Source organism: Conger conger, chromosome 11, assembly GCF_963514075.1.
Source record: "Conger conger chromosome 11, fConCon1.1, whole genome shotgun sequence".
NCBI lineage: Eukaryota > Metazoa > Chordata > Actinopteri > Anguilliformes > Congridae > Conger > Conger conger.
The window spans coordinates 45121786-45146210 of NC_083770.1; the positions used below are offsets into that span (position 1 = coordinate 45121786).

The 24425-nt window shown below is 42.9% G+C and overlaps 1 protein-coding gene across 2 annotated transcripts; it reads right to left on the reverse strand.

The window, feature by feature from the left end:
* plekha2 (pleckstrin homology domain containing A2) lies at positions 1–24316 on the reverse strand. Of its 2 annotated transcripts, XM_061261339.1 has the most exons (12): positions 24100–24312; positions 18402–18565; positions 16649–16705; positions 16245–16293; positions 15390–15487; positions 9848–9979; positions 8002–8130; positions 7622–7690; positions 6141–6211; positions 5916–5979; positions 3471–3548; positions 1–3124 (listed from the first exon to the last, which is right to left on the reverse strand). In XM_061261339.1, exons 2-12 carry the CDS (start codon positions 18540–18542, stop codon positions 2765–2767), a joined length of 1248 nt encoding a protein of 415 aa, XP_061117323.1. In that variant the 5' UTR covers positions 18543–18565; positions 24100–24312; the 3' UTR covers positions 1–2764. The 2 variants fall into 2 exon arrangements, with proteins under 2 accessions (XP_061117323.1, XP_061117324.1); XM_061261340.1 differs by lacking the exons at positions 15390–15487; positions 16245–16293; positions 16649–16705 and having other exon boundaries at positions 24100–24316.
* Positions 24317–24425: the final 109 nt, after the last annotated feature.

Genomic DNA, 24425 nt, shown 5'->3' on the forward strand with positions numbered 1-24425 from the left:
TTTAAGAACAAACACATCTTTATTATTTCACATTGCTGAATGTTTGAATATTATTTTCAGTATAGGACATAATGCCATGCAAATATAGTTGTCAAATATGGCTTTGCACAAAATGGCATCATAATTCAAGGTTATCACCAGATACATTCAAGAGGTACCACAAAGTAAAATAATCAGTTTGTATCCTTGATAGAGTTCACTCAAACATTGCATTTATTGCATTATTGAATAGTTGTAATTTTTCTACATTTAAAAGCTTGTGAGTTTGACTGCTCAGGAAAAAATGACTGATGTTTCTGTATCAGAACATTCTAAATAAGACAATATTCAAACATGATAAGAGTTGTGCTTACAACCTCAACTGGGTGAAGCCGATTATGAAAATGAAAAATTCCTGGAACTTGACTCCGTGGAAGAAATGCAATTCATACACTTTTTTGTTTGCGGGTGATATGCCCTGCAAACTGCATAAAAATATTATTTATATTGAAATCACTCATTTGCTTTACTTCATCCGGTTAATTCAGGTCAATTAAAGAATTCATAAAAACTCACAATTTTAAATACATTTCTCCAATTTAATAAATATATTATCTTTCAAAAAATGCTACTGTTGAACATTACCTCTTGAGCTTGGATCTTCCTCGACAGATTATGAAGAGATATAGGTAAATAAGGGGGCTTTTTCTTTTAATTTTCATGATAAATCATGTTTTCAATTGATGGTATATGGTATTTTATGGTATATGGTAGTCATTTTCCTGGATATTAGGGAAGATGATCTTTGGTCCTGTGCTTGCTGTGCTCACAAATATATATATATTTTTTATGGGCAGTGGACCGTAAAATTTCCTAAATTCAATTTTTCTGACATGATTTATAATGCTTTGTGAGAAAATGCAGCCAACTAAAGATTTACATAATGTGCAGAATATCCATCTGGACTTGGTTATCCCTGTGGTAAAGCCAGCATGATATGCAAACACTGCTGTAGAATACATGAAATTCAGCTAAAATAAAAAAAGTAATTTCCAAACTGTAACTGCTTTTAAATGATAATTATATGTGACATTATATAATTGATAACCCACATAAAGAAAATGAGTGAAAAAGGTCAATCTTTCCATGTCAAACAATAAAAAGCAAAAATGTATTGAGGATGAGCGTTTCCTGAAACAATAATGTACATTATCAACATGGCTTGTTACAGGCAGTGAACATCATAATCATGTTGTTTCGCATATTTGGACAGCAAGTTCAAAAAGTAAAAAACAAAAAAACACTAAACACAGCAAGGATCTAACCTGTTGTTTTGCTCAGGCATGCCTATTTAACTTCAGAAATGTTTGTTTGTTACAGTGTTTACAGTGGGGGTGGGGGGGGGGATTGACATATGCATCCTCCTTCAAGTTCATGTTTCTATACGATGGCAATTCACAATCGGGGTGTAGCGATATATAAAAAAATGTTTAAAATTGTATTTACCATCCCAAGGTCCAACATGACTGTCCACTAAGTGTTCAAAAGCAGGATTATCTATGGAAAGGTTTGGCAGAAACAGCATCTTAAAAAAACTAGCTACACTAAAGTACAAGATAAAATAGCTCTTCTCAGAAGATCGGAGTAAAATAAAGAATGCTCTTTCATAGACTGGGGATGGTGCTGGGTAAATAATGTGTTTTTTCTGAGTCAGTCTAGCACAGCAAATACATTCTCCTATACCCATCCTTCATTTAAGTACCATTACAACCACCTTTGTTAAAAGTTAGTGGTATACCTGAAATATTTCAATTTTAAAGCACTTTCTGGAGTTTTAAAACAGTATTTCAGTTATAGTGTATTGTTTTGGTCCAGGCAGTTTGAGTGTGCTTTGAAGGATATTTTATATATTTACTGATGTTTCTGATGACCAGCTGGTTTACAATAACTGGTATGGGGGCTTAAATGGTTCATAGTCTGAAGAAAGAAAAAACACTTCACATAACTCCAAGACAGTTTGTACAGCGGAGTTATGCCTCCAGACATTTTACGTGTGCATGCTACCTGATAATTCTGGACTTTCTTAAAAATGATTTTAGATTGGCACATGCATCCTGAGATCACTACAGTGAAGGAAACTGTGGCACAGCTTCCAAAAGCAACATATGTGACTGCTTGGGAGCAAATAACTTTTGCCACTTGAGGGGGAAACAAGTACCAGTACGACTTAAAAAATTGATATTTACATTCATAATTGTGTATACACGCTAAAAATCAAATATTCATAGGTACAATGTCTGTAACATTGCTGTACAAGCTTTTTGGAGTGACATTTTTCTCGCCGAATGCTCCCATATCCACCACTGTTAATGTCAGCTGCTCTTTTTATATGTGCTGGAAATATCCTTCATTGCACAAAAACCGTCCGCGCCAATCTAAGCCAATCAAACACATACACTAAAATTGAAATAATTTCAAAAAACCCCACACAGAGAACTATCGCTATAGCTGACACTGCTCTCCCAAAGCTAGCTAGGCCCAATCGCTTCATCGAGCAGGTCTGCAGTACTACAACTCGCCACAAGGGAGTGAATATGCTCAAAAGCTGGAACCCTGCAGAGCTTAGCCAGTAAGCCTCTGCTTATGGTGTGGTCACGTTCAGTGGGAATGGCACAACAGGAAGCTGATGCCAGAGTGACAGCAGCGCAGAGGGAATTCTGCAGTGGGAATTCTGCAGCGGGAATTCTGCAGTGGGAACGCTGGGGGTTTTCCAGCTCAAACCCGTCTACACGTCGGTGGTGCGGATGCCGTCGTCGTCCATGTTGAACGGGAAGATCTTGTCGCTGGGCGGCTGCGGTTGGGACCGGTGACGCCTGCGGCCAGCGCCCCCGTCCCCCGCCTCCTCCGCACCGCCGGTCAGGCTGGGCAAGGAGCTGAACTGGCCCTCCCCGCCCTCCTCCAGCTCCTGCAGCCCCGCCCCGGCGGCGGGCACCGGGGTCCACGGCTGCCACGACGGGGCGACGGAGCACGACTTGGCCAGCAGGGTCTTCCTCTGCTCGGCGCCCGCCTGCCGACCTCGCGCCTCAGAGGCCGACTGCCTGTTGCCGTAGCGATACAGGGAGGAGGAGCGCACGAACGCGGAGTCCTGGGGGTCGGGGCACAGAGTGACAGGAGCTGTACACGCACATTCTGATGCACACAGGAGCGGCCATTATTAACACTGAAGTACACGGCGATTACTCGTAGCGTAAGCGGTGTCCACCAGATTTCTCTTAAATGGCACTTTGACTTTGACGCTCATCTCATGTTGTGTTTTACAAAAGGAAAAGGGGGCATATTTTAGGTTTTTGTTTTTGAGGACATTGCCAGAAGTTCTTTTTGTGAGAATTTCCACAGACATGGACTCCACAATATATAGTATTTATTGAGATAGGTGACAAGACTTCTTTCACACATGAATACGCAACGACTCTCCTGGACTAGCACTTTACCTTCATCGGGCCCCGGAGAACCTGAACTTTCCCGGAGATGGCCTTGATCCAGCCCTGCATATCGCCTGGAGTGTCGGTCTGCAACACAACAGCACTGCTTTCAGACCAAACGCCAAAGAGAGAGCATTAACCCACCCTCCTTTCAGCCCCACGAGCCCGGCGTTAATAACTCCTGCCAACATACAAAGACCAGGAGTCCAAATGAACACAACAAGTCTTCCTAGAGGACACACTGGAATTAGTTGGGTGGTGCGAGACACAAATTATTTGAATGTCAATTTTTTTTTTTTGGGACTGAAAATTCTAGTGAACTTTTCTTTCAGCTGGGTGGATGCCACCCACACTGCAGTACACCTTTGACATCTAGATGGCGATATTGGATTAAGAAGGCTTTTTCAGAGATTAAAATACATGCTTAATTTTGCAATAATAAAGAATATTTTTTTAATAGAATTCCAAACACCCTGAAACCTGAAATAAATAAAAATTCAAAATAAAAATAAAAATATATATTAATAAACTATTGCTTCACCTATGGGTGAAGAACTGAATGAACTGAAATACACAAAAACATATATTTGAGAAGTCACTGAGGGACATTCCCGAAAACAATTAATTAATTAAATACCGTAATTAAAAGTAATATCCCGAAAATACTCCCCACAAATACACGCCGCGTACGAAAAATAAATAAAAAAAGACATAATCTCAGAATGCGGTGTGCCTCAGCAGCGGAACTGAAACGCACGCGGCGCCTGGCGCTTCCACCGTCCGGTCCCTTATCAGAGACCTGCACCGCAGGCCTACAGCCCGTGCGCCAAAACCCCGTCTCCCTGCGTTCCCAGCGGCATTCTCCGGATGTTGTGTTTTTTCTGTTACTTTTAAAATTCTCAGAGAAAAACAAAACGTCCGTTTTCTGAAAAAAAAAAAAAAAAAAAAAAAAAAAAAGGTAATTAAGTGCGCACGTGGGCGATGAAGCGCATTGAGAAAAATAAACGGCCCCGGCGCTGTAAACACAGATGGAGGAAGGCTCTTTCCACGTAAACAGGGTCTGGAGGACGTCGCCATTTACTTTCTCAATGGCCCCCAGTGTAAACACAGGTGTGGGGCGGAGAGCACGCCTCAGTAGAGGAACAGCATGACTGCTCAAGATGAACAGAACATGTCCCCCCCCGGGGGGCCCCCAGACACTTATTCATAACGTCTCAACAGACCGCGCCTCCCGATTCAAAAACACGCCCGCCATGTTGTCCCTTCTGCAAGTTCAGAAACCACCTAAATTTATCTTATTCATAACGTCTCAACAGACCACGCCTCCCGATTCAAAAACACGCCCGCCATGTTTTTCCTTCTGCAAGTTCAGAAATCGCCAAAATTAATTTCATAAACTTCATAACTTGATTAACTGTGGGGCAGCCTATAACCTAGTGGATAAGGTAAATGACCGAAGGTCAGGACCTGTTGTAGCCACGATAAGATCCGTGCAACTGTTGGACCCTTGAGCAAGGCCCCTAACCCCATTTCTCCAGGGGAGGATTGTCCCCTGCTAATCAAATCTAGTCTAATTAACTGTAAATCACTTTGGATAAAAAGCATTGGCCAAACAACTGTAATGTAACTGTTAACCTGCATAACTAAGATTGATTTGTAGGTCAAAGTTACGGACAAATATTGATATTGAATCGATCCAGCTACTCTTTTATTGGACTTGAAACACCTCCATTGGGCAACATCTGCAGTACAGCACTCGTGGTTGCTACAGGTAGTCAGGCCTCTATAAAGACTCTCTCACAATCCATCATGGCTTCCTGTGAATTCTGTTACTGTTCACCCGTTGCAGTTGTGAATCTTTTTTTTTTTTTTTTTTTTCTGTTGTTTTTCATCATTATTGGGACATGACTATAACAGGCTTGTTACTCAAGTATTCCAGTACAGGAAAGGAGTGGACATGGAGCACAAAAACTATTTATGAAAAAGATATACAACTCCAAAGGTTTTACAGTTAAGCATTTCCTAAACATGTTTCTTATGCAAGAGGTACTTTCTCTTTCAGAATAATGACAAGTAAGACGCAACAAATCCTTCCTAAATGGAAAATCCAATGTCTGTTGGATTCCAATATAGTTGCTTCATTCTTGGGAGTTTTTTTATGTTAAGATCAAACTTGTCATCAGATGTAGTGTGCTTAAGCTGAATATGTAGAATGCATTAAATGCCAGTTTCCCTCAGTTTAATACGAAGATTGCATGTAGCCATGCCATCTTTTTAAAGACAGCCTTTGCAACTGAGTCACAGTTTCCAGCCCTTGGAGGGCACGGACTAAACAAGGCTACATTCAGGGGTAAGCCATTCTGTTGAGCCTCCTCCTGGAACTAGTGATCTCAACTGTTGAACATATGGCATCAGGACAAGAAGTGATTATACATTCTGAAGCAAGTGGCTCACCTGTATGTAGAAGACTCGAGAGCTGGTGATGATCTCAAACAGGTTGTCCCTCATTAGTAAGTCCCTAAAAGGACCCCAGAGACTCAGTGTTAAGTAACTGACTGTTTGTATCCAATGCACAATGGAACTGAACTCAGGAGAGACTGCAGGTTGAATTGTTAGAATGTCAGATTTTTTCAGAGCTAAAGGTGAATTAAAAAGTAAAAGTTAAAAATGACTGCTTACCCCGATTTGACCAGGCATTCATGGACCTTCTGTATGTCTTTGAGCAAGATGGCTCTAAGAGGCTCCTTGTCCTGTAGACATCACACACATTATTTCACCTGTTCATATTATCCCACAAATCACACAAAGTAATAATTAACGTTTCTCACTCCACTCATTAAACTTAAACAACTTCCATCCTAGGCTACGCTCATCAGTGAAAAGTCAAGCAACAAATATCCATTATCTACAATTCCCCATTTTCCGATATCATATTTCAAATTCCACATAGACCGCGAAGATCAACGCTGAAAAATGAAAGCACGAACACAATCAAGCTCTTGTCATGTTTTAAGAGGGAGTGGGGGTGTAGTGTGCGCAGGGGAAAATTCCCTTTTTAACACAAATAAGATGATGAAACAGATCCAGTAAAAACACAACAATAGCTATTCTTCTATTTAACTTTCGTATTTATTTGCAAAGAAATGACAGAAAGTGAGAAAGCTTACCGGCTTTCTGATTTGAATCAGACCTAGTAAGACTCTTATACACACTTTTCCTGAAGGGGGGGGCTTTACCAAAACAAAAATACATGAAGCTGTCCACGAACATTTATCAGTATTTTGTCTTCTGAATACCCCTTGTTGACCTTGCTGTAAGACCAGAACGTGCTAGCTGAGAAGCAGAGACATTAAGGTGAAAGGCTGTCAGAGAAAAGACTCATAGTAAGCAGAGACAGAGAGACAGAGACAGAGAAACAGAGAAAGACTCATAGTAAGCACTTAATTCAGAAAGTGGTCTAATAGTAATAAGGATTATCACTAAAAGGTTATTTGTAATCATGTGATTGTCTTTATGTTAACACACATTGTCAATTAAGAATCAATTAAGAAAATTACCCTTACAAGTGTCGCTAAAGACACACAGCCATGACGCTGCCTCCTCTTGCTGCCACAGACCTGCTTTTGAGCCCGCTGACTGCAGGAGAGCAGTCAGACAGCATGGCCGGGTAAATGTGTGTAAGAATCGCGGCGCTGAGCTAAGGACGGCGTAAACCCTGTGTAAACCCTGTGTAAACGCAACTGCCGTGCACTGCAGACGTGAGCAAAAGAGAAGGCCACATCTCTCGGGAGTCCGCACGGATGGAGGCTCCTTGGCAACGCCGTATTTGTCGTTGTCGCTCGAGACCCTCAGCAGATGTCAAAACCACAATTTGAATGCAGAGGCTTTGGCCCAAGCAGCCCCCTCAACCCAGCGCCGTTTCAACAAAACAGATGCAGGAAGTGCAACACAAAACAGCAGTCAGCCCCAAAAGCAGGCCAGGGGACAGGTTCCACTAAAACGTGGTTTACAAGCCAACACAAGATGGCCGCATTTGCACTGTGCACTGGAGCGGAGCACAGCGACACAGGTGAGCTTTCCGTCTCCGCCGTCACCAGAGGCAGGTAGTTACCTGCGTGAATTACGAGGGGATCGCAAGACTGCGCGATAAGCCATCTCACCGTTTCACATTTGTAGTAACTGACGGAATTGTCATCGAGAGTGAAGAACCGCCTCTTCCAGTTTTTCCTCTGAAAGTCAAACCAAGCACTACTATTACAGTCTGCTTACAGTGAATTAAGGGCACAATGTAAGTGAGCATTGGACTCAAACGGATTACTTTACAATGACAAAGCGCAGTAGCGTCCTGTCTGAGGTGACAGTAGGTACTGCCACCTTCCTTAATCACTACATTGTTTAAGCATGAAATGGTCCAGAAATGGCACTTAATCATAAGTAATATAATATATTTCCAGGTTGAGGTTGAGGCCTGAGAGGTGCTTGGGATTGGTCAGCCATGTCGTCCTTTAGTAAACGGGCGGGTAAAGGTGTGAAAACTCACCACGTTTCCCTGTTTGACGCAGTAACCACAGCGTGCCACGCCTGGCCGAATGCCCACTGAGGTACTGGGCTGTCTCCGGATACCAGCGTGAGAGCCAGGCTCTGCCACCTCCATCTCCTCCCCATCATTCTGCAGAGAGGCCCACATGAACACAAACAGATGCATAAAGGCACACACATTGAGAGATGCACCAACACCACACATGCACGTGCACACGCACACACGCACGTGCACACGCGCACGTGCACACGCACATACACGTACACACACAGGCGCACACATGCACACGCACACATGAACCTGCACACGCGCACACACACATGTACACGTGCACACGCACGTACACGCGCAGATGCACACATGCGCACACACACACAAACGTACACACACACACGCAAGGGCACACGCACAGACACACGCATGCACAAACACGCACGCACACACACACATGCACGTACACACGCAGATGCACACTCTCACACACACACACACACACAACACTGAGTACTTCAAAGCCTTGAGTGGGCTGAACGCCAGCCACCACAGATAAGAGAAGCCCTGCTGTTCAGGCGACATGCTTGCTGTAATTCATTGCACTCCTTTGAGGTTTGGATTATAAATTCTATTTTCAAGAATTTTCCAGAACCTTCCTCAGCCTTCTTCATGCCTGAAGCTCATCTGTGACTCAGGTAGGTCAGGTAGGGGAAAATACCCTACTTTTACATCAGTTATCTATGGACCATCTTGTACACCACACTTACACAGTGATTTTCTGGATTAAAACACACAAACACATTTGTCTTGCTTGCACTAAGCCGAGAAACTCTGGTGCGTTACTGCGGCAGGAAATGTAAACAGGACAAAATGTTAAAAAGCACAAGATAAGCAAGTAGAGTTTGCAGAACTGTTCAGAGCAGTCAATGAGACCCTTTCACAGGCTGTAAAGCTGCAGCTCTGGGCGGACCCTGGTTATGCAGAGAGCACAGATGTGGTCGCCAGGAAGTGACACCAAACCTGAGAAACTGCAGGGTACTGACAGCTCAGCGGCAGGTGTGCCGGGACTGCAGTGCTGTGGCCTGATCGGCACACTAAACCAGATTCCAGATTTTTATCTTCAGACCGCAGCATTAGGTGGCCCAGACCCACCCAATTTCCCCATCCATCTCATTCGGTCTCTCTCTCTCTCTCATTCTGTCTCTCATCCTGTCTGTCTGTCTGTCTCTCTCTCTCTCTCTCTCATTCTGTCTCTCTCTCATTTTGTCTCTCATTCTGGCTCTCTCTCATTCTCTCTCATTCTGTCTCTCTCATTCTCTCTCATTCTCTCATTCTGTTTCTCTCTCTCTAATTATGTTTCTCTCTCTCATTCTGTCTCTCTTTCTCTCATTCTGTCTCTCTCATTCCGTCACTCATTCTGTTTCTCTCTCACACACTTTCTTCCTTGCTCGCTTTCCTTCTCCAGTAAATTAGTACCTCGGCATGTCTTCAGAATTTTTTTTCAGTTATCTCGCCAGGTTCAAAAGGTGCAGAATTTCAGGGGCTAAACCCAGCCTTCAAAGGATTCTAAGAAAGTTAATGGTAATTCACACACCCATACGACTGCAAAAAAAATATGAACCTGACATTGCCTGGTGGGTATTTTTGAAAGGCTTAACCAAATATTAATGATTTCTTATTATGGACTGTAAAATGTACAGACAGCTTCACTATAACCCACAAGACCAAATGATGAGTATAGGTGGGCTCAATGGCCTGTTTTCATAATTCTTCTTTATATTTTCTTGGGTCCTTATCCCTGAGGGAGAGAGCTGGGTGTGATGTCATACACACACGGGCTAGCCCACTGTACCTGGTGAATAGGGGTGTGTACAACCACCCCCCCAATAATCTCAGTCTTGTAGGCCTGCTGCTTCTTCCCCGGGGCTTCCGATGTCACCTTGGTGATTTCGGTGTTCTGCTGGACGTTGCTTACTTTCGGAACCTGCGAAAGCAAAGCAAGCCAAAATAAGCTGTGCAGTACCACACGGTAGCCAACTGCTCAGTACATCCAAAAATCATCGCAGAGCATATTTCACACGTTAGCCTAGCCCTAAGGGGCATGACAAGAATACGACGAAGAGTTGAGAATATTATGAATATCAAGGAGAAAGTCTACAGTTCAGCCTGGCCTCCAGGAACCTTCCAATAAGGGGAAGTACAAGACGGTGCACACAGCAGCACTTCCTGTCTCACACAGCAGCACAACAGTGCTGTTCGCCTCAAGAAATACAGGCTTAACCAACTCCTTTGTTTTATAATGAATACTAATATGTTGTAAACGGTTTTGTCATTGGTCAGCCACCATGAGCCAATCAAGCCAAATTTCACAAACGAAAAGCAGCTACCACATACAATCTACATCACCTAAAATCTAAAGTATCCACAATCTACAACAACGACAATTTAAACCATCCACAATCTACAACACCTACAATCTACATTACCTACACCATGTACGATCTAAATGATCTACAAGTTGTGCAGAATGCCCAAATAACATGTGACATCAACACAACACAGGCTCGTCCCGGGTAAGGCACATTTGCAGATCGAATCCCACCCGCGCCAACGGCGACTGTAGCGGCCGGTAGAGACACGCAAGGCCAGGCATGAGTGGCAGTGGCGTCGCCCCGGGTTACAGAAAGTTCAAGTGTAACGTCACGGCAAACGCCGGCAACATTACATCGAGAACCGACAACCAACTGCTGCATGGTCGACACACAGCTGTAAATGGCCGCAGAATAATCATTTCTGTAGTCGAGGGCTGAACCGAGTCCCGCCCACCACACATGCTCACTGAGGCCCCAGCGAAGGGCGTCTGACGCGGGGTGGAGGCGGGCGCGGCCGTGTGAGCAGCACTGGCTGCAGGATGCAAAGTGCAGCGCTGACATCACTGTGGTTTCGTGTGGGACACACGCCTCGTGACCTCTCGCAGCCCGGAGCTAACCGCTAACCAGTGGTAGCAGCAGCATCTCCTGAAGGGAGAGGTACATCTTCACACAACCTGATTATATAATTTCTTCACACCAGAACAGGGGCAGGCAGAGGGGGGGGGGCATTTGTGAGATGGAGCCATTTTGGCACAATTGGACAAAACATAAATAAATGAATAAAAGATTCTGACCAAATAGCTGACAAAAATCAGAGGAATATTCCAGGTATATTAGTACTCCATTAAGAAGAAGTATTTAGGGGAAGTGGGTCAGTGTGTTAATGCGCAGCCCGATGTCGTTAAACAGTCATTTACTCTGCTGCAAACCACCACCTTTAAAGCTTCCTCAAATGACAAGGTGCACGGCTGTACGGAAACACAAAAAGGCAATTGGTCTTGTGCCAGGTCAACTGCTACACTGTTACTTAAATACAGATCAATTATCCCCCTACAAACTTGAAGAAACAAGCCACGCACAGATTTATTTTAAGATGATAGAAATCATGTGAGAGAAGGCTGGACTTTTACGAATATTGGTTTAAAGCTTGAAATGAAGTTTACAGATGAAAGCGTCACAGATTGAAGGCATGACTGATCCATGAAATAACCCGCTTTTGACAGCACTCTGACCATTCGCTTCTACTTGCATTTTGTGTTACTGCAAAGGACGGACACCTTTTCCAGAGAATTTCTTCAGCCCCTCTCAAGTTTTCTGAGCTCTGACAAACCACGACAGTTACAGGCCTCTCTTTCTGACACCATAGCGTATGACTATGACATTGACACGTATGAGTTTGGATAAGGGAAAAAAAAACACAGGCGTGTGACTTCTCATTTGAGAAAGATTGTACTTCAGTGTTCAACGACTGTGTTGTTACCTCAGGGTAAAGTGAATGCAATATGATTACGGCATCTGGCATGCGCTGCAAATGAACCTTAATATAACAGCTTATGCCAGCCTAAATGCGTTTTGGGGAACTTGCTTGAATAATAGCTCATATGTATGCATGAAATGCAGCACTGGCCATAAACTAAAACAGTGTAGTTCCTCAAGAAGCAGATACCATACAGAGTCTAATGACAAGTGGTGATATTTCAGTGGCTAAAGATGTCCAAATTACGTGGTTATATTTATAGTAGTATGTATAGCCGTAACACTTGCTAAAGTATAATGCTGTACTGTGAGGCAGTGAGGTTCCCACAGTTAGTTCTGTTTGCATATTCAGGTCAAATCCCATTTCTCATGCCGATCAGCTGTTTGTGTCATGGCAGCAGACATGTAGAAAAATGTGTCATTTCGATTAGAAATGTTTTCTGGCAAAAAAAATAAAAAAATTAATAAGTATGCAAAATTGAACCCCACATAAATGTGACGGGCACACATTTATTAAGGAAATATGAAAGCTGGAACGACTGGAGAGGATTAGATCGCAGCTATTTAAATTATATTGAATTATATTTACATGGCCACAGTACATTTAAAATGTTTAAATAAGGTAATCCATAACTGACTTACAGGAAGTGCATACTGCCTAGCTATTATGCCACATCTATATAATTTGGTTATTTTAGAAGATTAATTAAAAAATGTATACAGGGTATGTTTTTTAATGAAAAGGGATTAGGCATTTAAAATGTGGGAATCAGTCCACGGACACTAGCCCCCCCCCCCCCCCACATGACCACTGCCCTGCGCTGACCCCCTCCCTACACAGGTTCCCTCTAATCCACCAGCGCTCGATTCCCCCTGCAGTCAGGCCAGGCTCCCTGCGATGTCACTTCCTGTGTGCCACGTTCTCAGCACGTGGTGGCAGGCAGTCATGAGCTGCTGCTGGCCATTTCCTCCCCGCGAGGAGGAAGCACCATGCGCTCAACAGACATGCCACTATCGGCCCGCACCTCAGGACACACGGCACCCAACACTATTTATATCCCTTACCACATGAGTGAGCCATCTATCAAACCCGCTATCACATCTATCTAACTCCACACGCTCAGTGCCAACGGTCACCTCTTGCCACACAACGCAGAGCTGATCTGCATATGGATATGCCTTGTGACACTATCATAAGGAATAAATATTGACACATCACATTATTAGTCAACTGCTGTGTCCGGCACGACCTCAAGTTGTGGGTGTGATATATTTTACCCGGCCAGCAAAACAGCTTTGTAATAATAACAACACATCATTTCATTTCATTTGTTTTTTTGTTTTTTTTTAAGCTTCGATTGAGGTTAGAGTGAAGCAGCTTTCATGAATCAAACTTTATAATTTCATCATATTTATCTCTCTACAAAGGAGCAAACACTGCCTCCAAAAAAAACATAGAAGGATCAAAAGAGGATTAAAATTGTTGGGATAGCACAAACTTTCCAATACCCCAAGATTTAAATTCAAATTAACTGCCCACATACTGTACACAGTGAAACAACTAGACCATCACCCCAAGCCAGAGCGCTTACATCGACTAGCCCTCTTAACTGATGATTCAGAGTTAATATCTACAATCAGACAAACAGCACTGATCCAGGACCACACTGTCCACAGGACATTTGGCGACGAACCAAAGCTGGTGACAGTCCAGGATCCTCGGACAGGCTCAGAGAATAAACATTCACAGCCCAGCAACAAAGCCAGTAATCACCCCAGAACTCCCAGTTTGGCCATTACACACGACCTTCGACACACTTGAGCATCAGCTCATCCTGTTCAGACTGTGCACAGAAATAGCCCCTCGGACAGACGACCGCTAATATTAAAGTCATCGCTCCTTTCATGTGTGCAGGCCCGTGTGTGTCTGCGCAATTGTATTTTATTTACCTTTATTTTCCGAACATAAAGGAATACGGAAGTCTGCATTTTAAGACAATATATTTAAATGTTATACATCATGGCAGCACAGAACATAAAAAAAAAAAAAAAGGTTAGCGATGACAAGTTTGACCCAAAGTACATAATTTTATGTGAGAATTTAATTGATATAATGCCAGCAAAGTAAACTGTCTTGTTTAAGTCCTCACATATAAATCATCCAAAAGTCTAAAAATACAGTTCCCTTTTCAGAATTTATTTCTGCCCATTTTAATGAATTTCTATGCCAATACATTGTAAAGTTTGCAGTCTCTATTCCAAGAACTGTCTTGCAACAGGGAAATTCACATCTTCTCTTTAACTGAACTTGTGCCCACTTATATCTTAAGAGGCCTTGTCTGGCCCATATAGCCCAGTCCACAAGCGCAGAGTGAAATACTAATTACATTGCCAGGGTTACGTTGATAACATTATGCATTGTTTAATTTTACCCTCCTTGCCAGGCTGGAAATGAGTAAAACTATATTACAACTTGAAAAAATACAGACCTCTGCCAAGGCACAACAATCTCTCCTTGCATGAATGCGCACAGCCAATGTACCGGCAATCTGCTTATAAAGAATGTCCTGTTTATGAGCCAGTAAATTAAATGTGTCCTTGACAGAAAAGAATATGTTCCCTAGGTTCACCAAAGAGAGCTGTTAAAGAAGAATCAGTGTAGCTGAACAGCACACCACAAGGAAGCACGCACAAGTTCTGGGAGAAAGTGATAAACACTGTACTGTAGCTTCTTTCATTTGTATGGTGGTAAATTTGTATTACATTTTTCTTCCTGTTTTATTATTTAAAAAACCTACAATATCATAAAGCTGCTCCTTACCAAACTAACAATATACATTCAGCACCACTTTATAAGGTAGACTTGTACACCAGTTTGTTAATGCAATGCAAATCAGCCAATCCTGTGGTAGCAACTAAATACATAAACGCATACAAACGTGGTTCAGCTGTTTTTCAGACCAAATGTCAGAATGGGGAAAGAAATGTATTTGGAATGATTGTTGGTCCCAGACAGGATAGTTTGAGTATCTCAGATCACAACAGTCACTAAAGTTTGCAGAGAATGGAGCAATAAACAAAAACATCCAGTGAGCAGCAGTTCATCAAACATCAAACCTCTAAGTGGATAGGCTACAGCAGCAGAAGACTTAATAAGTCTAAAAAAAATATTCTAATAAATACCTAATAAAGTGCTCACTGAGTTTACCATGCCCATACTTAATGCCTTTTGAAAATCTATTGTTACTACAAGCAAAATGCCTCTGAAACTTGCATATTAAAAATGCATAATTTGGTGCCATGGTAGAACCCATTGATACAATAATCATAAATATGGTATACTTGTATTACCATAACTATTATTATGGGTACTTAAAATGAAAACAATTACATTGTACATCGCCTTAAGCCATCAGCAAACGCAAAAGACAGTGCGCAGGGAAACACAGAAGTGACTTGTAAAGACATTGGATTAATATTGATTGTGATGCTCAAGAACTAGGGCGCTCGGCAAAAAGCAATGTCTCTTGTACACGTCAGACTTACTGTGATCTTGGTGGCATTATTCAAGGCAATCACCCACTCCTTCAGATCAACAGAATCGTTGGCTTGGAGGAAATACCGTCGAGATAAGGCATTGATAACTGTTTAGGAAAAGAATTGCTGTGTTAGCACTTTATTACACAAACAGACAGAGGGGTGCAATTCTAGAGGGCGACAGCTGATGGCTTTCGACCGCTGGGCATCGAGCAAGGCACTGACACCGGAGGAGTTATCACAAGCTCTTGAGAAGCTGTTCGATTAAGAATTTACAGTTGGTAGCCTTTCTTACTTAATTAGCCCTCGTCTGATGTAATTTCTGTTGAAGTGAAAGTGAAGCCAAGTAAAAAAAATAATAATAAAAAAATAAAAAAGCAGTCAGAGGATTTGTAAAGAGTTATGTAATATTAAACATCTGTCTTCTTGCATATACAAACAGGGAGCACATACAATGATTCATAACCTTAATGTGTTGTCTAATGCAGTGAGCGGATCATTGAGAAAAGTAAATACATGCGAAGCCTGAGAGGACCCTGCTTGCCCTGGCTGTGACTACTGAGGTGCTGCTCGTCATTCACTCATGCCTCTAGTGGTGACGTGCTGTTACTGCAGCGGCAGCTATTGCGGCACCATCACCAGCACCAGCACACCCAGTCACACACACACACACACACACACACACACACACACACACACACACACACACACACACACACACACACACACACACACACACACACACACACACACACACACACACACACACACACACAGCAGACACTGCCATATATAGGCAAAGCCAGACCGATCTGAACTGTGCCCTCTGCAAACCACTCCAGAGACCAAGCGCCTCAGACCCACCGAAGCAGAATTCAGCCTTGGGTTTCTGTTTGACCGTGGCCTCGCCGACCTGACAGAAACAACCACAGTGGGGAGAAACAGAGAGGAAATAAGAGACTGATAGAAGAGAAATTCTTCAACTTGAGGTTTTTCAGACACTTAACCCCAATCGTTCCCAGAGATCCTGGATCAGCACCAATCAGCCTGCCCTTAATGCTAGCACAGCTACATGCACCACAACAGGCAAAGACAACCAACATTTATTTCTGTGATTAAGTGCGCTGATTCTTTGGGTTGTTCATTTGATGAATAGATTTGTATACGGTGCAATATCTGGAGATTGATTTCAGAAATGCACATGCATACTGAGAACAGTGAAGACAGCCTGACAGTGAGGCATTTGCGCAGGAGGAAGAAGCCCTTACCTTTGAGATGTATGTAAGCTGTAGACTCCCCACCGAGTCTGCTCCACTGGGTAAATTCTGCAACCAGGCCCAACACACACTCAATGAAAATCGCAGCCTTACGTTTCCGGTGACTATACCACAATCACAGTATATGAACTCAAAACATGAGCACTGAGCATTTTTATTTAATGGTTTTTATTCTTTTTTTTTTTTACACTCTAAAATTTTTGACTGCTCTTTTCCAAGTGTTTTATTGGGTTTCAGTTGCTTTTGATTTCTGGTATATAACTTTTGTTTTAACCCAATAAACTATCATTTATTTATCATTTCCATTTCAATTATCATTAATTAGCTATTTTCTTATTTTAAACTAGTTTTTTATGTCTGCAATTCACTTTGTGCTACTCTACTGTATGAAAGGTGTTATACAAATAAAGCTTATAACTGATGAAAATTGATAGATTGGTTTTTAAAAGCAATACAATCAACCCATGTTTTCACCGCAAGTTAAATGACCTTTGACCCCATAATACTTAGACAATCAATATTTGTATATTGATTCTATATAGATTTTCTATTTTATTTACATTTATTTACATTATTTACGATTTTTTGACATCTTATTTCCCCCAACAGTATTCTAATGTCAACTAAAATATCCCATTGACTAGTATTGAAGTTATAGGTTGGCTTGGACTATTGGAAAATCTTTGTTGCAAGACACCCCAAGAAAACACATAACTCACACCCACAGGACACTGCCAACAAGACTGCAACATTTTGTTGGCGATGCAGTGGATTTAAGATCCATTTGTTATTTTTAACAGATGTCACGTCACTTCATAGTACATCGCTCTGGATGAGAGCGTGTGCTAAATGCCTTTTATGTAATGTAATGTAATGTCACGTAGACGAGGCCGGTGGCGAAATCAACGCAGGGGAAGGAAAGCGTAAGGTCACGTTGTTTGAGGACACCTCGACGTGTCTAAAGCCTGTCGTGGCGACACGTTACACAAATGACACGACACTATTACACAGAAGCTCCACATCCAGCGCGCACCGCAGGCAGAAAAAGGGCACTGCGATGAACTTTTATTTAGTCTATTTTTATCACACTTCCTCTTCCACCCTTCTGCAGCACGACGATACCTTACTCAGATCATCCTTGTGGCTGACATGTGCTTCTGCAAAGTCAGTAACCGACGAGATTTATGCCTGTGAGAAAGACAAAGCGCTACCAACTGCAACAAAGCCTACACTACAGCCACTACGCACACATCTCAGACCACACTGCCCTTTCCTGCAGGTGTGATTAGAAACAGATCAGACTCATACCTCAGACAGATACCTCATACCCACATTTTTTTTTTTTTTTTTTTTTTTAGTTATTGCAAGTGCAACACAACATAAGGGCAGTGATGGTTCTCATTAATTATTATTATTATTATTATTTTTTTAAGATATTTTTTAGGCCTTTTTCAGCTTTATTGGACAGTATAGTATAGAGAGACAGGAAGAATGGGGGCGAGAGATAGGGAAAGACATGCGACAAATTGTCGGGCGGTCGGATTCGAACCGTCGACGTCGCGGCTCGCAATGAGCGTGCGGCCAGTGCTCTACAGGCTGCGCCACCGAGACACCCCATGGTTCTCAGAGGTGAGTGCGTTTCAGTTCCTGCAAAGTCACTAACATACAATACGGCAAATATCCATCAAACCTTACGAGACAAAGGAAAGTCCACAACAGAGGGACAGAGAGGGTCACAGCTCACCTGCGGGTTGTCCATGTACCACAACAGGAAGTTGCTCTGAGTGTCCAGGATGAAGTACCTCCTTTGGAACTTGTTACTGTTCTCATTTTCCTCAATGTCCAAGAAGCCACAGATACGATTTTGACGATCGACATAAGGCATTCCTGGAGCTCTCTCACATTACCCTAGATAAGAAAAAAACACAAAATATATTGTGTTGCAATGAAGACTAGCATGTCAGACAAACAGACACATACACAGACAAGCAAACACAGGCATGCAGCACTCAAGCGTGCACACACAAAATGCAAGGTTAAACTAAGCAGCCTGCCCGGTAACAGTATACGAGATGGCATTATCCAACGTCTAAAATCTAATGCATACCCAAACCATTCCACGAGACTGGCAGGAAAATTACAGTCCTCCGTCTTGAGACCACTTTTTGCATACAAGCACATTTCAGCTGGCCAGATGCGGCACACACTGCAACACTGACCCAGCCACGTCCACAACAGAGACCACACTGCGGACACGCGGGGTTTGGGTGATACAGCACCGGGACAGAGGGCCTGCCACGCGGTGTGGGCAGGGCAAGGCCCCACACCGCGCTTCACACAGCAGGAAGCAACATGTGCTCCCTTCCCACCACCCCTCCCAGAAGCCCACGCCAAATACCGACATTGGCTCAGGCGGTAAGAGCAGTCGTCTGGCAGTCGGACGGTTGTCGGTTCGATCCCGCCCTGGGCATGTCGAAGTGTCCCTGAGCAAGACGCCTAACCCCCAAGTGCTCCTGACCAGCTGGTAGGTAGCTTGCATGGCAGCCAGTCACCAGTTGGTGTGCGTGTGTGAATGTGTGTATGAGTGGGTGAATGAGAAGCATCAATTGTACAGCGCTTTGGATAAAGGCACTATATGAATGCCAACCATTTACCAAATACCTCACCTTCACACAACGGAACAGAGGTTGTAAAGGCCAATTCGTAGTGCAGCGATAGAGTGTCACTCGACTGAAGGACCTATTGTCGCCCGACATAGACTGCGGTCCTTGTCCTCAGCAGAAATATATAAATGCACTCCACTTGTCCAGAGTATAAGGCAAGTGTTGCTGCAACCAGCCACATCCACTACACGTCATCAGTCACAGTGATACTCTGTCACTGGACTATAAACTGGCCTTTACTCAGCCCTAAAGTCCACCACACACACCAAGCACTCACCACCCCGATAAAGACCATTCAGCTCGTACTGCGGCCTGGGGTTTCTCTGAGAAAGAGAACATGCCACGAGAGAGAGAGAGAGAGAGCAATGAGATTTCCTCTCACCCAGATTGTGCAAAATCCACTATCGGATATTGGGCCCTAGCTGCTTGGTTAGCTGCTGCGGTTCTGACGATCTACATACTCCCCAACGCACGGCCTGGGAGAGGACAGAAGAACTGGTTGAGCCTCATCAGGTTGCATGGAAAGGAACAATGTCATCGCTGCCTAAAAGCACAGCAACTGAATCCATCTTGAGGGCATCCCCTACACCTAATGAGGAATCAGCTTGTTGAACAGGCCATCCAAAGAAGATTCTTATATGCAAGCGAGGAACATAGGATAGTTGTCAGTAGTTCCACAGGTTAATTGTAATGACAAGTGATTACCCATCACCGGTGTGTCATGGCCTGACCATTATACTCTCATTCACAGCTGCTTGCAATGTTGGTGATTTACAAATATAGGCTTTGTGCACCAATTCTACAGTAAATTGTTCTGGAAAACCGCATGTTTTAAAAAAAAAGAATTCACACCCTGTTTTTGACAACTAAGAGGTTCAAAGATGATACAAAACTCAAGACTAAAACTGCAGATAGCTTCTAGAAAGGTCTTCAGTGCTTGTCAGAGTGGTCGAGCGAGTGCTCAGTGCTGGCACTCCACTTGGCCTGAGTAATTTCAATGTGAAGCCAACCCCTGAGAGATTAGCCCTTGTAAGTAAACCAACAAGTTATTGTGTAACAGAGAATTCTTGTCCAAGAGAATTCCTGGAGCAGACAAGAGAGCTTCGGTCATGTAAATGCTGTATGTGGGGACTCCACTGAAAACAAAGTGCAGGGGTTCACTTTAACAATGGCATCAGCCCTCAAACAACAAACTAGCATTCTAACTTTTTCCCCAAAAAGTATGTACAGTATAGCAAGTGTAATTGAATACAGTGGCTTATTTTTCTGGCCAAACGGAACAGATAAACGGAAAGGCAGATTTGTAATGAGAATACAGGATGGGCCAATAGCTCAACTCCTCCACCTGCACTGTCGTCGGAGGTATCAAGCTACATCCATCATCGGCTAAGGGAGAGAGAGAAACATCTGAGCCTGTGAGAAAGCACGAAGGACATCAGATGAAGATTCCAGATGCAACTCAATGCCCAAGACACGGTCGCTCGCTAAGTGAATCTGCCCTGTGCCCCAAAACACACAATGCAGCTGCAAAACACTCAGCCGGTATGAATGCCTCTGTAGCACACAAAGAAAAGCCAACCGCCTCAAAAGTATGCTTACAAAACAACTGCTCTCAGCTTTGCCTGTTTCAGTGAAGAAGAATGAGCACAAGGCTTTGCCTGACACAAGATGACCTGTAGTTCAGGACAACTTCATATGTTCAGAGCAAGGGCACACACACATACAACATACACATACACACACACACACACACACACACACACACACACACAGGCACACAAACATGGGCACAAATATGCACACAAGCACACACATACATAATTTCCCAGCTCCCAGTCACATTACAAAGTCTTTTATGGTTAACTGTGATGGGGTATCAAACATTACAAACAACTGGAAATTACCACAGGAATCCCTTGTTGATGCAAGTGGAATCTATGGTTGCTTAACCAACAACGATAATGTCAAACGGGTATGTGACAGTGTCCCTTTCCTAATGCATCATAAGGCCCCAGCCTGATGTGCCATAGCCTCCATTACTGACCCTCTGGCTTCATGTTCAGCCAACCATTCACACTGAAGAGACCAGCGCATTTAGGAGGAGAGTCTTAGGGCCTGGGCAAAGAGCCAAGCTAACAAAATGACCAAATCCTCTCTCTCTCTCTCTCTCTCTCTCTCTCCCACAAAGTGTCTTAGGAGCACTCCAGGTGACCGAGGCCCATTGAGAAAAAAAATCTCAAGAGACACTGGAACTGCGACGGAATCGCAACGACGGGTCGTGACCTCACTCGGGCGTGAGGTTTTTTTTCGGTCCCCCGGCCGCCTCAAAACCGAGCGGGGCGTTCACACGTCACGCCATCCCCGTCTCAACCGCGGCGAGAGCCCAACATCGCGGAGTCCCCCCCGAGTGACAGCACTCACGCCGCGGCGTGCAATTTACAGCGCGCATCTCAGCGGTCCGGTCAACTGGCGTCACAACACCAGGAACACATCACTCATTCATCTTATCAGCCCCGCGGAACTGGGCTTGTGTAAATACCCCTATCTAATACAGGGCTCTTTGTAGACATGCTACATATTACTTCCTGGAAGCTGACAACGCGACGGGGCCAACTGGGTTAACCAAATAACTGTCCATTGTTGGGAATTTTTACTTTGAGATGTGGAGATGGCCTTAGTTAAGGTTGCTCTGTATATCGATGAGCATAATGACTGGACTATTATAAAGCTATAATGTCATGCATTTGAGTCAGATTAGGAGCCCAGTGACTGTCTGACAGACATGATAATTGGTAATTACCCTTGTGCAAACCGAGAAGTTCAGGCAGTATGAAAATATATTTTTTATAAACAATAAGGTAACATATTGCCTATGGTCTGCCAATCAGTAAAATATATTTCTATCATGAAAATGTAACAAGTAAACATATCATGTCATTTCGCAATAAAAGGTGCTTTGGAATGCTCAGTCATCTTACATTTCAATTATATTAGTCTTTACATTCCCTTGAATTGCATGGTATTTTAACATGGTTACAGGAATCTTCCAAGAAAATACGCTGTGAAAGGACCTTTGTCTTTTCTCCCTAGTGTGGCCTCTGATTCTTGAAGAGCAAGCTTCTTATGTGCTGCACATAGCTTCATAGTAACCTGATCTCTCTAGGTTTGGCCAAACTAGATTATTTAAACTAATCTTAAAAGCAAATACATTTTGTCTTCCATAAAAAAGGCCAACAGAAATGCTTTCATCTAATCCTCATTAACCATATTCTATTTTTCTTATACATTTTTTTTACATATGTACACAAAGTAATGCATAACCTGCAGGCCATTGAAAAAACTCAGATTAACGTGTCGTTTCTGAAACAGGCACAAGGTTCAAGAGCTATCAAGTAAAAGTAACTAGATGACGACAGTAGAAATGTGCTAATAACAGTAGAAATGCGCAATTGGAAAATTGCGACCGCTGGGATTGGCTTCTTAAGCCACAGCCCGAGGAAATGCACACTACCCACTATGGTTCTTTGCATTGTAGGCATTTGCCATATTTTCAGAGGGCATCTTTAGTAAGAAAACCATTGCAGGCCTACTTCTCTGCATCAGAAAGCGTCTGTTTAAGGAATTAAGCACTGCAGTCACCAAGCCCATAATTATATGTTAACATAACTGGTTACTCAAACTCCAAAAATAGTTTTCAGTCTTTACAAGACCATGAAGTTGTAGATTACTGCAGTGGCCCTCTTATTAATATAGACCTAAAATACAGCTTGAAAAAGCAGTTTTGTGCTCTTTTTAGGATTTGGAGAGGAAAGAATCTTTACTTGTCAACCCTGGTGTAAAATCCAGCTATGACCAGCTTGAAGTACCAGCTACCAGCTGTTTCAAAACATAGATTGAGTTGGTCAAACCATGTTGAGTATGGAGCTGATCAACCAGCTACATGCTGTTTTGGGTTTTTTTTTTGCAGGGAAAATACACATAATGTAGTATCCATCGCCTAGGACCTAGGTTAATTTGCTAAATAAATAAGTAAATTAATAAAATAAGTATATAAAATATATTTTAAGTATAACTATAGGCTACGTTTTATACAGCTTTGGAAGTACAGTACAGAAACAAATCACTGAGAACAGGTTCAGGTGCAGACTCACTTGTTATTAACCTATTCAAAGATCTCAAATTCAATGTTGAAAATATCTGCACAAGAACCACACAAACTGGTGCGTGCCAACAGATACCATTTCACACAATCCTGAAATTACTCTGCCTGGTAGCATACCGCATAATTACGGCATCAACTCAATTGTGTCACTTTGGGCAACGATTTCATATATATTAAATAGAAATTAGTCCTCAAGGCAAACGTTTGAAAATACGTAACTATTTAATAACTTAGCGTATGCTACTTTATTATATGACGCAGAGTTGTTAATATACTCAAACCACGCCATTCTGCTATTTCAAGAGACCGTGGTGGAACAAAATGAAATCAACCGGCAAATGATAATCTGACGCTGAACTGTTGGAACATCATCCCAGTCTATTTTCAAGATAACATTGAACCAGCTGCATGTCACACAGGAATATCAGCCGAGTTGTGTCATTCCACAAAAAAGAAAAAGCTAATGGATCGGAACTCGGAGCATTTGCCGCTTAACGAACAGGTTTCACTCTCACAAGTTTTCCTGGCTTCATGTCACCTAGATACTGCAGCACTTTGACCTGCCACACCTTCTAAAACAGCCCTCCGCCACAGCAAGTAGGCAACTGCAAACTTACCCGAATACAAATGTAGGCTATGCTCTGGGAAGGCGTTGTCCAAACGTAGCAGTTTAAATGACTCCAAATGCAGGCTATATAAACAGCGAAATAAGTTAGCGTCCCATGTTTCTGGAAAACAAAAAACGACGTGTTGCACCTATCTCACATGTTGTGCATGCATTTGTGTTGTGTGTGACCGCTCAGGCAGAGTTTTTTCCGGGTAAAAGCGATAGAGATTAGAATAAACCAACCCCGGATATGATCTAGTAGTCAGTCTCTCTCTCTCGCTCTCTCTTTTTGCTTAAAAAAGTGGGAACTAAAAGGTTGATGTGCTTCCTTTGTGT